Below are 18,699 nucleotides of genomic sequence, written 5' to 3' on the forward strand. Positions count from 1 at the left end.
AGAGAATCCAGGGAGAAAGAGGTGAGCAGAGAGAGAGAGGGAGGGGTGAGCAAGTGAGGGGAGGGAGAGAGAGTGACAGAGCAAGAGAGAAACAGAGCTACCTAGAGGGAGCGGCAGACACCGACGGAGACAGGGATAGAGAGAGAGGGATAGATAGAGAGCCTGAGGCCCTGGTTTATTTATCAGTGAGCAGCAGACAGTGTGAGTGATAGAACGACTGAACGAACTGACACACTTGGAGGAGAGAGAGAGTGGCGAGGCTGCAGTTGCTCCGGTAACCATGGCACAGCCGTCTCCTTGTGCATCACCGGGCGTTCGTCGTCGTAGCGACGGCTCGGTGAGAGAGTGTCTATTTTTCCCCGTTTTGGAACGGAACGAACAGGAGAGACTGGAGGCCCTGGTGAGAAGACGGGAGAGAGGGGGAGAGAGGGAGAGACAGATGGGGGAGGACAGCAGAGACTCTATGGAGAACAGGCCTAAACGCTGGACCTGGGGAGGACCGCCTGGAGGGGGAGAGGGTGAGTACACTGGGGAGAAGGAGGGTGGGGGGCATGGGGGTCAAACGGGAGGGAGAGACAGGGAGGGGAGAGATTGACAGGAGGGTATGGAGGTTTAGGAGGTATGGGATGATGTGTGTGAGGGGGGACAAAGGAAGAGAGAGAGGAGAGGAGTTGATGGGATGTGTTCAGGATGGGGGAAAGGGTGGGGACAGTTTAGGACAGCTACAAGGAAAAGGAAACTAGAGAAGTGAGGGGAGGAATGTATGAAGAGGAAGATGACGGGGGCAGGTGGATGAGAGATAGATTAGACAGATAAAGGACAAGAGAAACGAGGGGTGACAGAGGGAGGACAGAGACCAGAGAGAGAGATAGAGAGGGGGAGGACAGAGAGAGGAAAAGGGTGTGGAGGCTGCAATGCAGGGAGGACAACGCTTTGTCATAAACTCATCAGCTTGGGAGAGGCTGGTGTGTGTGTGTGTGGGCCAATAGTATTATGGCTCATAACATTGCTCTGTGATGATAAGAGAATTCTGTCTGTGTCACTGTGGTTTATCCTGCTGTTACAGGTGTGAGTTTAGCTGAGGAATCCTGTGTGTGTTGGGTATATCTCTCTTTCTGTGAAATGCTGCTACCCTACCTCAGTAGTGTGCGTGTTTGCGTGCGTGCGTGTCTGATGTTGTTCACTACTGAGGTGAGCATTGGTGCGTTGGGAAACAGGCCTGATTCCTGGGAGGGGCCTGAAATACGTATCTAACCTTGACACACACATACATACACACACACACACACACACACTGACAGGATATTTACTGCGTATGTAAACACCCATTGTTGTGTTAGTGTCTGTCTCTCTCTCTACACACGCACACACACACACCCTCGTCATCTGTCTAGGCCTACTGTTATGGCTAAGGGTATTATAGGATTTGTATCTTTATCTGTGTATTTTCATGGTATGTGCGTGCCTGTGTATGTGTGTTTATTTGTTTTCAGCGATGATGCTCCCATCAGTGAGCAGTACCAGAGCAGTAACCAGACTCTGTGACGCATTCATAATGCCATCAATTATTCACACAGGCTTAGGATGAAATGGAGAATCGGCCCCTTATAGAATACCTAGGTTACTACATTCTTCAACAATACCTTATAGAATCCTACAGAATAGCGGCTCTAGAATGCAAACCCTTGTAAAATCTGGAGTGTCAGCACCCATTCTATTCTTCTTCAATTACTGATCTAAACATCACTATATATCACTGGGGTTCTAACCTGTGGATGGATGGTAGATCTGAACTGAGATCAGTTGATGCTGCAGCTTGCAGGGTATCAGCTTCACAGCGCCAGTCTGACTGCAGTGCACCGCGTGTGTGTCAGAGACTCATAGGTGTGTGCGTGTATACAATTGCGCCACATAGGTGTGTGTTTGTGTACGCAGTACGTATGTGAGTATAAATGCGACACTCAGGTGTGCGTATGATTGTTACGCCCAGGTGCGTGTGTAACGCTTTGCTTTCTCCGCTCTGCCACACCTGCTACCAGGTAACCCTAAGACCCCGCCCTCTCATGCTATTGGCTCAGCTCTGCCTAATCATCCCGCCTCCGCTGCCAGCCCCAACCAATCCAGGAACGGTACAGACCACCTGACACCCTTAGTGTGATCTGCTGCCTGCATGTGTGTGTATATACCGTGCATGTGTGCTGTTGGTGTGTGGCTGCATGCGTGTTGTGGTTTGTGTTGCCAGTCCAAGACTGTTATTCCCTCTTCTGGGCAATAAAGTATTACATTGTATTATATTTTATTCTATTGTCCGTATTCACAATAATGTTTATGTATTTTTATATGTTTTTTGGCCCAAGTAGCCTATGTCCTATCTGATTGGTATGCTATGTGTTTTGCAGTGAGTTCTGCTGCCTTCCTGCATGGGAGTGTCTGTGTGTTTCTGAATATGGTTATGGTTGTGTTCACCACAAATTATGTAAATGTGTGCATGTGTTTGTTGTCTCCCTTTGGTCTTTGGGGTCCATCAGCACCCCCTCCTTGCCCAATCAGAACAAATAGTTTATGTACTTCCTGTCTGTCTGGCCTATGGCGACACTCGTTGATGCACACACAGTGTTCACAGTAGGGGGTTCAACTAACCCCCCCCTTCAACAGACTGCCCCTGCAGCAGTCTAACCACACACACACACACTCATTAAAACCCTCCTCTCTCCTTTGTGCTAGACGGTCTGTGTGTGTATCCATGTGTATCCATGTAAATATGGAACATGCATTAGTCTCTTTCTACACAAGACTGAAGTCAAACTGAAGCCCAATCAGTGTGTGTTTGGTGGGATTGGTGGTTTGGTGTGTGTGAATTTGTGGCATAGTTGTGTGTTTTAGACAGTGATTGTGTTGTGTTTTATTAGTTGAATGGTCTGTTCACTAACTGGAGTGACATTTTAGTTTGAGTGTTCCAATGGTGTGTGTTTGTAAGGTGTGTTGTGTTGTGTGTCTCTTATTTGTGTGTAATGTGATTTGTGTCACTGTTGCTCCAGGTACAAGTTGCCCCTAACCACAGATAGACATATCTGACTTTAGCTATTTTCTCTACCCACCTCCCTGACGTGTGCACTCATCCCTCTCTCATTCTCATTGATGTGAAGATTGGTGTAAGCATAAATGAGTTCCCACCATATTTCAGTCCATTCCTAACTATCCCCATGAGGGGAAGTGAATGACTGCACACTTCAAGGATAAGGGCAGATCATGTGAATTCAGTATTAGTATTAGTGGTAAAAGACGACTCGTACCTCTTTCTGTCCCTCTGGGGTGGAATGTCTGACTCTTTGTCCCATCATGCATCTCTCTGCAGTGAGTGACTTCCTGACACCGCCCTCCTCGGACCAGCCAATCACCAAACGCCTCTCCAACTCTTCAGCCTCCCTGCACTCACCAGATAGAGGTGTGTGTGCGTGCGCGTGTGAGTGTGTGTGTGTGTTCGAGTCGATTCATGAGGACGTGTGTAGTGTTGCCAAGCAACAGTATATAATATGACTATCTTTTATGTATTTCTCTGCACCCCTCTGTGTGTGTGTCTCTTTGTTTTCTGTCTCTCTGTCTGTGCTATGATGATGCATTGTGTGGTGTGTCCTCTCGTTTAGCATTCCCAAGCCCCCAGCGGCCGGCCTACAAAGGTTCCCCCTCCAGGAAGACCAGTAATGGACCCCCGGAGGACAAGACCCCCAAAACACCCACAGTCGGTACCATGTGTGTTTGTACATGCATTTATATTACCACATTAGAACTCTGAGCAAAACCTCACTTCTTCTGTTGTATTTTTAGACAGAGAGAGGCCCTGCCCCCTGTCTGACTGACTCTTCAATGAGACGCCTTGAATCTCCGACCACTCCGACCCGAAGCTCCTCCCCCAGAGCCCAGAGCAAAGGACTGGGCACGCCCAAAAGGTACAGCAACGTGCAGTAGCACACACACATAGGTTATCTGAGCATTGTGGGAGTTTTGTGGACCGTTGCTGAATAAGGCTGTAACGTATTAGTTCCTATGCCACCATGATATACAATAAGGCCTTGACAACAAAAGACAAGTCACACAGTGGCGGAATAAATTAAACTACACATATGTTTGTTTTATCACAAAACTGGAGAGCAACATCTGTCTGGTGAAGTCCACAAAGCAAATATTGCATGTAACAAACAGTCACAGTGCCTTCGGAAAGTATTCAGACACCTTGACTTTTCCCACGCTTTGTTACGTTACAGCCTTATTCAAAAATGAATTAAATAAATAAAAAATCCTCAGCAATCTACACACAATAGCCCATAAGTACAAAGCGAAAACAGGCGTATTAAAAATAAAAAACAGAAATACCTTATTTACATAAGTATTCAGACCCTTTGCTATGAGACTCCAAATTGAGGTCAAGTGCATCCTGTTTCCATTGATCATCCTTGAGATGTTTCTACAACTTGATTGGAGTCCACCTGTGGTAAATTCAATTGATTGGACATGATTTGGAAAGGCACACCTGTCTATATTAGGTGCCACAGTTGACAGTGCATGTCAGAGCAAAAACCAAGCCATGAGGTCGAAGGAATTGTCCGTAGAGTTCCGAGACAGGATTGTGCCGAGGCACAGATCTGGGGAAGGGTACCAAACAATATCTGCAGCATTGAAGGTCCCAGTGGCCTCCATTATTCTTAAATGGAAGAAGTTTGGAACCACCAAGACCTGGCACCATTCCTACGGTGAAGCATAGTAGTGGCAGTATTATCCTGTGGGGATGTTTTTCAGCGGCAGGGACTGGGAGACTAGTCAGGATCGAGGCAAAGATGAATGGAGCAAAGTACAGAGAGTTCCTTGATGAAAACCTGCTCCAGAGCGCTCAGGACCTCAGACTGGGGCGAAGGTTCACCTTGCAACAGGACAATGACCCTAAGCACACAGCCAAGACAACGCAGGAGTGGCTTCAGGACAAGTCTCAGAATGTCCTTGAGTGGCCCAGCCAGAGCCCGGACTTGAACCCGGTCGAACATCTCTGGAGAGACCAGAAAATAGCTGTGCAGCAACGCTCACCATCCAACCTGACAGAGCTTGAGAGGATCTGCAGAGAAGAATGGGAGAAACTCCTCAAATACAGATGTGCCAAGCTTGTAGCGTCATACCCAAGAAGACGCGAGGCTGTAATCGCTGCCAAAGGTGCTTCAACAAAGTACTGAGTAAAGGGTCTGAATACTTATGTAAATGTGATATTTCCGGCTTTTTTTGTTTTATAAATTAGCAAACATTTCTGAAAACCTGTTTTTGCGTTGTCATTATGGGGTATTGTGTGGGTAAAATTCATGAGGGAAAAAAACAATTTAATCAATTTTAGAATAAGGCTGTAACCTAACAAAATGTGGAAAAAGTCAAGGAGTCTGAATACTTTCCAATGGCACTGTATATGACCTGCAGCATGGTCAAGCAAGTTAATGTTTTGGACAGTTTACTAAACAACTACTGAGTTACCACAAGTCAGCACAAAGACAACAGGAGAACTGCCTCCAGTATTCCAGCACCATTTCAACTTAAACATTTAAATATCATCAGATCAACAAGGCAATATATGCTTAGTTTAATACAATGAAAACTAACTTAAAGACAATTTAGTCCAATCAATGTTGCTAAACATCATGTGGCTGTCCATGGTACTGATTTGTGTGTGTGTGTGTGTGTGTGTGTGTGTGTGTGTGTGTGTGTGTGTGTGTGTGTGTGTGTGTGTGTGTGTGTGTGTGTGCGTGCACCCTACTTGTAGACTAGTTGAACGCCAATGCCATCCTCCTCTCTTTCATGTTGGCAAAACGGTCTAGGCTCTGTCATACAGTACACTTTTAGTTTTTGTTGTCATAGGCTACCTAGCTAAAATGTTTGCTAGCCTAACTTCCTCGCATGGGCAACAATGAACCAGCTAAGTTAGCTAGCTAGTTAACATGAGCCTACTAGGCTACATCTAGGCTACATATTGAACTTCGATCGTCTCAGGCCAGTGGTACAACATATTAATTTATGGTTAGATCAGAATCGCCGTCACAATCACTGGCCTGTACAGAGAATTAAGTCAAAATCACAAGTCCAAATCCCCATCTCCATCCATGCTTAGGAAAGGGACGATTTAGCAAGCTAGCTACTGCAGGACATCAACTGAAGTAGACCAGAAACACACTGAAAATGAGGTTTTGCTTAGGAAGTTATTTGATTGGTGTGAAGCCAAATCCAAACTGGCCTCCCTTGGGGGCGTTTTGCTGCACCAGGACAAACCACAGTTGAGCTCAGCTCAACACTGATTGGCTAACTATGTTATACTTTTTTTATCAAGGGAGGCCAAATGCTTGCTGGCATCAATCAATCAAATGGTACTGCGGCAACATGTTACACTCTTTTGGTTCAGACATCATCAGATACATGGGTTACACATACTGAGACAGAGGGGCGCTGTTTCCCTCACTTGGATGATTTCTCCGGTGAGATTGAGCCACTCACGAATCAATGGAAAAGTATTATTTTTATTTTTATTGGTCAAATATTTGGGGAAGCCTGGCTTCCCCTGAATTAAAGTTCATTGTTATTACAGGGTGAGGTCGACTAAGAGTCGCGCCCAGTCCCCCTGCTCTCCGGGACAGTACCCTCCCTCCCCCATCCGCCAGCGACCCCCGGTAACCGAGGGCAACCAGGAGGCCAGGGGTCATGGAACCCTGGAGAGGAAGTCCTCTAAGCTGGACACCCCAGAGAAGAAGATCTCCAAGTCCTCCAGCAGAGACCTGGCGGCAGGTAGGGTGTGGGTGTGTGTGTGTGTGTGTGTGTGTGTGTGTGTGTGTATGTGTGTGTGTGTGTGTGTGTGTGGGCAGTTAGAGAGATGACAGAGTGATGATCAGTGAGCTCAGAACTCACCACTGATATGTTCTGCCCTTGAGAGGAGAGAGAGGGGGATGGAGATAGAGAGGTCTGTAACCTGAGCCACCCTAGACGATAGGAGAGAACAGAACGCTTTAAAAGAAAACTGCTTTCATCAGTGTCTGCTATACACCAGTCATCTCTGTCTCTGTCCCTCTCCCCAACCACTCCCCTCCCTGCCTCCATCCCTCCTCTCAGAGTCTCCAGGTACGCCCACAGGCAGGACCGTTGCCGGGACAATGGATGCGGAGGAGGCGTCTAGACTGTTGGCTGAGAGGCGGCGTCTGGCCAGAGTACAGAAAGAACAGGAGGACAAACTACGACAGGAGGAGGAGAGGTGTGTGTGTGTGTGTGTGTATGTGTGTGTGTTGAGTATTTGTATAGAGCAGGGTTCCCCAACTGGCGGCCCGAATTTAGCTCGCACGTGATTTTATTTGCACCCCCCCCCCCCCACAATGTTTTCTGAGCAAAAAAGCAAACAAACCATTTTTAACTTTTTTTATTGTTGGACATAAAAATGTGGTCCTCTGTAGCTCAGCTGGTAGAGCATGGCGCTTGTAACGCCAAGGTAGTGGGTTCGAACCCCGGGACCACCCATACACAAAAAAAAATGTATGCACGCATGACTGTAAGTCGCTTTGGATAAAAGCGTCTGCTAAATGGCATATTATTATTATTATAAAAACACCTGCAAATCAGCTCCAAGTGATTTTAATTTTGGAAAACTGTTCCAAAGTATTCCAACGCATAATAGAAAGATATATGTGATTGTATACAAATGTAAGCAAGGTTTGAAATTATTATGTTTTAGCCAGATATTATATCTGTTTGGGCTTCTTGCGGTCAATTTGCAGTCTACAAATTATTTGTAATTATGTTCCGGCCCCCTGACCAGCCCCTCAAGAAGAAATCGGCTCGCAGCTTTATCTAGTTGATGATCCCTGGTACATGTACAGTGGGGGAAAAAAGTATTTAGTCAGCCACCAATTGTGCAAGTTCTCCCACTTAAAAAGATGAGAGAGGCCTGTAATTTTCATCATAGGTACACGTCAACTATGACAGACAAAACGAGAATTTTTTTCTCCAGAAAATCACATTGTAGGATTTTTTATGAATTTATTTGCAAATTATGGTGGAAAATAAGTATTTGGTCAATAACAAAAGTTTCTCGATACTTTGTTATATACCCTTTGTTGGCAATGACACAGGTCAAACGTTTTCTGTAAGTCTTCACAAGGTTGCAGATCTCCTCTAGAGCAGTGATGTTTTGGGGCTGTCGCTGGGAAACACGAACTTTCAACTCCCTCCAAAGATTTTCTATGGGGTTGAGATCTGGAGACTGGCTAGGCCACTCCAGGACCTTGAAATGCTTCTTACGAAGCCACTCCTTCGTTGCCCGGGCGGTGTGTTTGGGATCATTGTCATGCTGAAAGACCCAGCCACGTTTCATCTTCAATGCCCTTGCTGATGGAAGGAGGTTTTCACTCAAAATCTCACGATACATGGCCCCATTCATTCTTTCCTTTACACGGATCAGTCGTCCTAGTCCCTTTGCAGAAAAACTGCCCCAAAGCATGATGTTTCCACCCCCATGCTTTACAGTAGGTATGGTGTTCTTTGGATGCAACTCAGCATTCTTTGACCTCCAAACACGACGAGTTGAGTTTTTACCAAAAAGTTATATTTTGGTGTCATCTGACCATATGACATTCTCCCAATCCTCTTCTGGATCATCCAAATGCACTCTAGCAAACTTCAGACGGGCCTGGACATGTACTGGCTTAAGCAGGGGGACACGTCTGGCACTGCAGGATTTGAGTCCCTGGCGGCGTAGTGTGTTACTGATGGTAGGCTTTGTTACTTTGGTCCCAGCTCTCTGCAGGTCATTCACTAGGTCCCCCCGTGTGGTTCTGGGATTTTTGCTCACCGTTCTTGTGATCATTTTGACCCCACGGGGTGAGATCTTACGTGGAGCCCAAGATCGAGGGAGCCAAGGTAGTGGGTTCGATCCCCGGGACCACCCATACACAAAAATGTATGCACGCACGACTGTAAGTCGCTTTGGATAAAAGCGTCTGCTAAATGGCATATTATATTTATATTATTATATTATCAGTGGTCTTGTATGTCTTCCATTTCCTAATAATTGCTCCCACAGTTGATTTCTTCAAACCAAGCTGCTTACCTATTGCAGATTCAGTCTTCCCAGCCTGGTGCAGGTCCACAATTTTGTTTCTGGTGTCCTTTGACAGCTCTTTGGTCTTGGCCATAGTGGAGTTTGGAGTGTGACTGTTTGAGGTTGTGGACAGGTGTATTTTATACTGATAACAAGTTCAAACAGGTGCCATTAATACAGGTAACAAGTGGAGGACAGAGGAGCCTCTTAAAGAAGAAGTTACAGGTCTGTGAGAGCCAGAAATCTTGCTTGTTTGTAGGTGACCAAATACTTATTTTCCACCATAATTTGCAAATAAATTCATTAAAAATCCTACAATGTGATTTTCTGGAGAATAAAAATCTCAATTTGTCTGTCATAGTTGACATGTACCTATGATGAAAATTACAGGCCTCTCTCATCTTTTTAAGTGGGAGAACTTGCACAATTGGTGGCTGACTAAATACTTTTTTTCCCCACTGTATATATTGTCAGGCCAGGAGGATGACCAGAAGGATGTGGGTATTTAGAGTGTATAAGGTGTGTGTGTGTTTTCTCACTGTGTGTGTGTGTGTGTGTGTGTGTGTGTGTGTGTGTGTGTGTGTGTGTGTGCAGGCTGAGAGCAGAGGAGGAGCAGAGGAGAGAGCAGGAGGCACGGGAGTGGCAGGCGAGAGAGGCACAACAAGCGGAGGAGGAGAGAGAGAGATGGGAGGAGGAGAGGAAGACCAGAGAGGACGAGGAGAGAAGGACAAAGGAGAGACGCTGGAAAGACATGCAGGATCAGCTGGACCGAGAGGTCAGGGGTCAGGGGTCTCAGGGGTTAAATGTCAAACTAAGAGGCATTATTGCAGCATGTAGGCCTGTCTAAGATGTCTAATGACAGATAGTCAATAGATATACAGTATATCTCCAAGGCCATGTTGCTAGCAGTTTCAAATCGATGTGGTTTATATATATGGGTCTATCTGCTACATTGTGCTTTTAGCCTTGAAAAAAAGAAACTCCCTACTTCTGCTGATCTCATGCAATCTGACCCAACATATTATGTCTGACCCACAGCTTCCTTAGTCTTCTCAGTTCAGGGAATGAATGTTTTGCATGTTTTTGTGTTTGTGTGTGTGCAGAGAGAGGAGGCGTGTCTGCGTGCTCACAGGGAGGTGGAGAGGAAGAGGCAGGAGAGAGAACTGTTGCAGCTACAGGAGGAGCAGGAGAGACTGCAGAGGAAGAAGGTTAACACCCCCCCCCCCCCCCCCCCCCCCCCCACTCCCCCCCCACCCCCAGAATACGCTGCCATTTAAGCTGTTTTCCTAAACTCCTGCGTGTGTGTGTGTGTGTGTGTGCGTGTGTGTGTGTGTGTGTGTGTGTGTGTGTGTGTGTCCACAGCGGATTGAGGAGATCATGAAGAGGACACGTAAGAGTGAGACGGACTCCTCATCCCCAGGTATAAACAAACACAGCATGCGCGCACACACACACACACACACACACACACACACACACACACACACACACACACACAGGGTGTACTGTCTGCAGGGTGACTCAGCAGACAGTGAGACGGCCAGGGTTAGAGCTCTCCCATGTGGTGGAGAGGATGGTCTGTTGGGTTGTATTGTTTGTCTTACAGTATGCAGTGGGGAAAAAAAGTTCTCCCACTTAAAAAGATGAGAGAGGCCTGTCATTTTCATCATATGTACACGTCAACTATGACAGACAAATTGAGATTTTTTTTTCAAGAAAATCACATTGTAGGATTTTTTATGAATTTATTTGCAAATTATGGTGGAAAATAAGTATTTGGTCACCTACAAACAAGCAAGATTTCTGGCTCTCACAGACGTGTAACTTCTTCTTTAAGAGGCTCCTCTGTCCTCCACTCGTTACCTGTATTAATGGCACCTGTTTGAACTTGTTATCAGTATAAAAGACACCTGTCCACAACCTCAAACAGTCACACTCCAAACTCCACTATGGCCAAGACCAAAGAGCTGTCAAAGGACACCAGAAACAAAATTGTAGACCTGCACCAGGCTGGGAAGACTGAATCTGCAATAGGTAAGCAGCTTGGTTTGAAGAAATCAACTGTGGGAGCAATTATTCGGAAATGGAAGACATACAAGACCACTGATAATCTCCCTCGATCTGGGGCTCCACACAAGATCTCACCCCGTGGGGTCAAAATGATCACAAGAACGGTGAGCAAAAATCCCAGAACCACACGGGGGGACCTAGTGAATGACCTGCAGAGAGCTGGTTCAAAGTAACAAAGCCTACCATCAGTAACACACTACGCCGCCAGGGACTCAAATCCTGCAGTGCCAGACGTGTCCCCCTGCTTAAGCCAGTACATGTCCAGGCCCGTCTGAAGTTTTCTAGAGTGCATTTGGATGATCCAGAAGAGGATTGGGAGAATGTCATATGGTCAGATGAAACCAAAATAGAACTTTTTGGTAAAAACTCAACTCGTCGTGTTTGGAGGACAAAGAATGCTGAGTTGCATCCAAAGAACACCATACCTACTGTGAAGCATGGGGGTGGAAACATCATGCTTTGGGGCAGTTTTTCTGCAAAGGGACCAGGACGACTGATCCGTGTAAAGGAAAGAATGAATGGGGCCATGTATCGTGAGATTTTGAGTGAAAACCTCCTTCCATCAGCAAGGGCATTGAAGATGAAACGTGGCTGGGTCTTTCAGCATGACAATGATCCCAAACACACCGCCTGGGCAACGAAGGAGTGGCTTCGTAAGAAGCATTTCAAGGTCCTGGAGTGGCCTAGCCAGTCTCCAGATCTCAACCCCATAGAAAATCTTTGGAGGGAGTTGAAAGTCTGTGTTGCCCAGCGACAGCCCCAAAACATCACTGCTCTAGAGGAGATCTGCATGGAGGAATGGGCCAAAATACCAGCAACAGTGTGTGAAAACCTTGTGAAGACTTACAGAAAACGTTTGACCTGTGTCATTGCCAACAAAGGGTATATTACAAAGTATTGAGAAACTTTTGTTATTGACCAAATATTTATTTTCCACCATAATTTGCAAATAAATTCATAAAAAATCCTACAATGTGATTTTCTGGATTTGTTTTTCTCATTTTGTCTGTCATAGTTGACATGTACCTATGATGAAAATTACAGGCCTCTCTCATCTTTTTAAGTGGGAGAACTTGCACAATTGGTGGCTGACTAAATACTTTTTTTCCCCACTGTATATGACTCTTGACCATTAAGGTTTTGAGTTACCATTAATATGGTGTGTCTAATCCTCTCCTCTCTCTCAGGTGTGTGTGAGGTGAACGGGGGCCAGGCAGGGCGTGTCAGGGAGTTGGATCAGGATGAGTCCCCCATCATCACGCTGGGACCCCTGGAGAGTAAGAGCTGTGGAGGGGACGAGCTGTCTGACGGGGTACAGTCTATGGACGTCAGGTGAGCTGCACACACACACACACACACACACACACACACACACACGTCCCCATTTGTTAACACTCATTTTGCGTAATGTGTGTGTCTCCCCAGCCCAGTGTCCAGGGATGAGTTGGGTAGCGTTCAGGAGTTCTCTCCTGTCAGCGAGAGGTTAAACAGCATGAGTAACACCCGAACCCTAGAGCACCTCCTGGACCTCACCGCCCAGCCAGAAACGTCCCTCTACCCCAGGCTGCAGGCCGGCAGTGCTGTAGCCCTGGGAGACCTCAACAAGAACCTGCTGATACAGGATTATAACCCTGCCTCCTTCACTAGCTCCTCCTCAAGCTCCTCCCAACTTCTCCACAGCCTCAGCCCTGGCAAACTGGACGTCTAGTAACCAGGTAACGTACTCACAAACGTGCGCATGCGCACACACCACACACATACTGTGTATCACACATGCTGTACAGCTCTGCTCTGATATGCATTCTCCTCTTCCTCCAGGGCATTGTGTAGGACTACTGGCTGTTGGGTGCAAAGAGGAGCTAGGAGCAGCAGGGGGGTCTCTCCTCTCCTCCCGCTTCCCCCCATCAGAGAGAGAGAGACCAGCTCCCTGCACCTCCGCCCTCACCCCTCTTTAGGGGAGAGACCCTCCTAATAAAAATGGCCGAAACAGAGCAAATGGAATGGCATCAAACACCTGGAAACCATGTGTTTGATGTATTTGATACCATTCCACTGATTCAGCTCCAGTCATTACCACAAGCAATTCTCCCCAATTAAGGTGCCACCAACCTCCTGTGAACTCAACACATCTACTGCTGAATTCCTCCATTCACACACATTGACATGTACACACACGGTTAATACTCTCCCGGTAAAGTAAAGCTTTTTCTCTGTGTCCTGGCTGTATGATATTGTGCATAAAGTTGTGTCAGTGTTGAGCGGGTGAGAATGTAATATTATGGTTGTGTTATCCTTCTGTAGCATTAATTATGTGGTTAACACTGACCCTGTGACCCTGTAGCATCTTCACTGGAGAACACATCTCCTCCTCCTGTATATATTGTATACAGTCACACAGCTGTTAACTAGCTCTAGGTATAAATTGCCCCTAACCACAGATCTAGGATCAGATCATTCTAACCCTCAATAACCTTAACTATTGGGGGGGATGAAAATATAGTCTGACCCTGTATCAGTGGTTAGGGGCAACGTCAGCCTACTAGATGTAACGACTGTGTTTGGAGTTTCTGTCTGTCAGTGTTTCTAGTGGTGGAAGGTTATATCACACCACCACTGACATGCTGTACTACTATTTGCCAGGACTCAGGAGTCTATTTGACTACTATCGGTACCTAGAACTCAGCTAGCCAGCCTATATATGTTAACCTCCTGCAACTTGAGAAACCTACTCATCTACAGATGTTGATGATATAGTAAGACAAAAGTCTGGCTTTTATCCACTACCGCTCCATAGTGGTCCATCAAAAACACCTGTGGAAGACTGGAGCATCTCTGAATATAATCTGTGCAAAAATAAATGAAAACTGTGAACGGTCTTGTATTTTTTTTTAGCTATTTCCAGAGCTGGGGGATATTGAAAATATGTGTTTTTGGCTCACTGTGCTGTGCGTGTGCTAGCTGTGGTTTAGTTAGTGTAAACCGTCTGGTCATGTAACACAGCTCTGAAAACACTCATCTCTGCTCTGGAAATACTGCTCTCCTTATCTTGCCTCTGCTCTGAACTGGACTGGACTGTTTCTGCTGCAACTCACAGACCTAGCAACTACCAGTCAACCTACAGCAGGGGTCTCCAACTACGGTCCTGGAGGGCTTTAGTTCACACCTGATTCTACTGATCATGGTACATACTGAAGACGGTGACTAGTTGAATGAAGTGGGTTTGGGGCAGGGCTGAAACAATAGCCTGCATACCCAGGCCTGTAGTTCCCTAGCACCAGAGTTGGAAACCCTGTCCTACAGTATCTCACCAGTCTGTGTATTCACTCAGTCAGTCAACTCTGTAACAGACTCTGGTGTACAACAGCTATATTCACTATGACTGTGGCTTTACCTCATGGAGATCTATCTCACTACAGAGGACACTTCACAGTCTGCTTTCTACTACTGCTGTGAATTCTACAATCATACATGCTTCCTGTACTGTAACGGTCTTGTTCAGATCATACTGTAACACTTTGCTTTCAGGGTGGGTGTAGCTCAGCATGTGTGCTCCCTCCCCTCGCCGTTCTAATCTCTGTTTCAGTTCCCCCTGAAGGGCACTGTAAGGTGTCAATCATTCCTCATGACCCAGCTAACCCTGTGAGGGAATGGACTCTGAATTGTGTGTATAATGGCTGTAATAAGGATGCTGTATCTCAATTACTGGACTAGAGTAGGTAAAGGCCTGGAATGTCCACTTATCTTTGCTGTCTTCAGTGCACTGCACTCTTGATTTAGTTACCATGTCTTTCTGTCCATCAGTCTGTCCATCTCTCTTCCTCTCTCTTTCTGTACTCGTTCATTATCTCATGCATTCAGAGGCTGTTAACATTCATTGTATCCTAAGGGAAAATGTAGTAAACTTAAGACTTAAGGTCAGAATGTTATTCACTAAAAGTCACTTAACACTGATGTCACTGCAGCTTGGTGGAATATATAACTGTAGACGTGGTGCATGGTTCTAACTGCTGAAAAACAACAATAAAACATAATCAAGCCATGTTTGTGACTTTGTTTATCAACCCCTGGCTCAAACGTATACCTCTGCATAGGTTCGTCTCACCTAGTACACCTTGATGTAAAACATATTTAGAATATGTATTAGGAGGGCAGAAATTATTAAATATTAAAGCATTAGACCTATTACTAAAAGCTTCAGTCATACAAAAATTATACTTAAATCCGAACTGGTTCTCTAGCAAACTAGTAAGATTGTCTCACCCAATGTTCAAGAATGGCCTTTTTCCCTTTATTCGGATTACAACCACTCACTTTCAGTTATTTGAAAAGGAAATAATCTCCCAAATATCACTATTTCTAAAACAAGCCATAGAAAGTTGGTTGCAATTTCAATTTAATCCTCCAGAAATGGCAGAACAGATATTGCAACAAATATTGTGGTTAAACTCAAATATACTAATTGATAAAAAAACGTTCTTTTTTTGAAAATGTTTAAAAAAGGTATAATCTTCGTAAATGATATTATCGGTAGGAATGGTGGCGTTATGTCGCACATGCAGCTAACAACAACATATGGAAATGTCTGCTCTAACCAAAATTACAACCAAATAATTGCAGCATTACCGCAAAAATGGAAGAGGAAAGTGGAAGGAGGAAAAAGTAAGGAACTTGTCTGTCGGCCTTGCATTAAAGAACATCATTGGTTAAAGAAAATTGTGATAAATAAAAAGATTTACCAGTTTCATTTAAGGACCAAAAGACTGACAGCCGTCCCATATAGATTGCAAAATAGTTGGAAAGAGATTTTTGATGTACCAATTCCATGGCATAGTGTTTATGAACTGATACGCAAAACGATGCCGGATTCAAAACGTATACTTTTTCAATTTAAATTATTATATAAAGTTATTGCTACCAATAGAATGTTATTTGTATGGGGGATACAATATTCCCAGCTCTGCAGATTTGGCTGTGAAGAGACAGAATCATTAGATCATTTGTTTTGGGACTGTCCATTTGTAGCTTGTTTCTGGACACAGGTCCAGGAATGGCTGAAGGATTGCAATATTTGCATGGAGCTGACCCTGCAGATAGCACTACTGGGTGATCTGAAAAGTCATAGTCAATCGATCAATAATATGATATTACTTTTAGCAAAGATGTTTATTTTCAATTCACAAACTGTAAAAACAATGAGAATAGAAAGGTTCAGAACTTTTGTAAAACTTCACAGTACAGTTGAAAAATATATGGCAAATAGAAATCCAATATGGATGGTGTTAAGAGATAGATGGGAGGTGTTGAATGGTGCTGAATGATGGGACTAATAACAACAACTAATAACAACAAGATAAATAGTGTAAGACATGCTGTGTCCATAATAAGTATATAGGTTATATATTGTGAGGTTTTGTGAAAGAGCACAGTTAGAAAGATATGGCATATAGAAGCATACCAGATGGACATCATGAAAATGATCGGAGGAAGTTCAGGAGTAAAAACAAACAAAATATAAAGAGTGACTGTGTCCATAAAATATATATAGTATGTATAAGCATGAAGTAGAGGCCTAAGCATTGTTGGTCACTAGTTTACTCCAATTAGGGAGGTGATGGTGGGGTTGGAAATTAATAAAGGGAAATATATATTTTTAAAGGATATGTATGTATGTATGTGTATATATATATGTGTATATATGTATGTATGTATATATATATGTATATATGTATGTATGTATGTATGTATGTATGTATGTATGTATGTATGTATGTATGTATGTATGTATGTATGTATATATATATATGTGTGTATATATGTATGTATATGTGTATATATGTATGTGTATATATATGTATGTATATATGTATGTATGTATGTATGTATGTATGTATGTATGTATGTATGTATGTATGTATGTATGTATGTATGTATGTATGTATGTATGTATGTATGTATGTATGTATGTATGTATGTATATATATTTATATATATATATATATATATGTGTGTATATATGTATGTATGTATGTATGTATGTATGTATGTATGTATGTATGTATGTATGTATGTATGTATGTATGTATGTATGTATGTATGTATGTATGTATGTATGTATGTATGTATGTATGTATATATATGTGTATATATGTATGTATGTATGTGTATATATATGTATGTATATATGTATGTATATATATGTATGCATGTATGCATGTATGTATGTATGTATGTATGTATGTATGTATGTATGTATGTATGTATGTATGTATGTATGTATGTATGTATGTATGTATGTATGTATGTATGTATGTATGTATGTATGTGTTGTACAGTTGAAGTCGGAAGTTTACAAACACTTAGGTTGGAGTCATTAAAACTAGTTTTTTAACCACTCCACAAATGTCTTGTTAACAAACTATAGTTTTGGCAAGTCGGTTAGGACATCTACTTCGTGCATGACACAAGTAATTTTTCCAACAATTGTTTACAGACAGATTATTTCACTTATAATTCACTGTATCACAATTCCAGTGGGTCAGAAGTTTACATACACTAAGTTGACTGTGCCTTTAAACAGCTTGGAAAATTCCAGAAAATGATGTCATGGCTTTAGAAGCTTCTGACATCATTTGAGTCAATTGGAGGTGTACCTGTGGATGTATTTCAAGGCCTACCTTCAAACTCAGTGCCTCTTTGCTTGACATCATGGGAAAATCAAAAGAAATCAGCCAAGACCTCAGAAAAAAAATTGTAGACCTCCACAAGTCTGGTTCATCCTTGGGAGCAATTTCCAAACGCCTGAAGGTACCACATTCATCTGTACAAACAATAGTACGCAAGTATAAACATCATGGGACCACGCAGCCGTCATACCGCTCAGGAAGGAGACGCATTCTGTCTCCTAGAGATGAACGTACTTTGGTGCGAAAACTGCAAATCAATCCCAGAACAACAGCAAAGGACCTTGTGAAGATGCTGGAGGAAACAGGTACAAAAGTATCTATATCCACAGTAAAAACAAGTCCTATATCGACATAACCTGAAAGGCCGCTCAGCAAGGAAGAAGCCACTGCTCCAAAACCGCCATAAAAAAGCCAGACTACGGTTTGCAACTGCACATGGGGACAAAGATTGTACTTTTTGGAGAAATGTCCCCTGGTCTGATGAAACAAAATTAGAACTGTTTGGCCATAATGACCATCGTTATGTTTGGAGGAAGGCCGAAAAACACCATCCCAACCGTGAAGCATGGGGGTGGCAGCATCATGCTGTGGGGGTGCTTTTCTGTAGGAGGGAATGGTGCACTTCACAAAATAGATGGCATCATGACGAAGGAAAATTCTGTGGATATATTGAAGCAACATCTCAAGACATCAGTCAGGAAGTTAAAGCTTGGTCGCAAATGGGTCTTCCAAATGGACAATGACCTCAAGCATACTTCCAAAGTTGTAGCAAAATGGCTTAAGGACAACAAAGTCAAGGTATTGGAGTGGCCATCACAAAGCCCTGACCTCAATTCTATA

At 43.9% G+C, this 18,699-nt stretch overlaps 1 protein-coding gene across 1 annotated transcript; it reads left to right on the forward strand.

Annotated features, from left to right (window-relative positions):
* Window positions 1-280: 280 nt before the first annotated feature.
* Window positions 281-12,884, forward strand: LOC311109283 (uncharacterized protein; the record flags this gene model as incomplete). Its single annotated transcript, XM_084152115.1, has 12 exons — window positions 281-518; window positions 2,040-2,129; window positions 3,356-3,445; window positions 3,621-3,739; window positions 3,826-3,947; window positions 6,611-6,807; window positions 7,129-7,267; window positions 9,701-9,881; window positions 10,210-10,314; window positions 10,469-10,526; window positions 12,364-12,508; window positions 12,602-12,884. 12 exons carry the CDS (start codon window positions 281-283, stop codon window positions 12,882-12,884), a joined length of 1,767 nt encoding a protein of 588 aa, XP_084008241.1.
* Between the last annotated feature and the right edge of the window lie 5,815 nt (window positions 12,885-18,699).

Source organism: Coregonus lavaretus (genome assembly GCF_964263955.1).
Source record: "Coregonus lavaretus genome assembly, chromosome: 34".
In the NCBI taxonomy this organism is placed as follows: Eukaryota; Metazoa; Chordata; class Actinopteri; order Salmoniformes; family Salmonidae; genus Coregonus; species Coregonus lavaretus.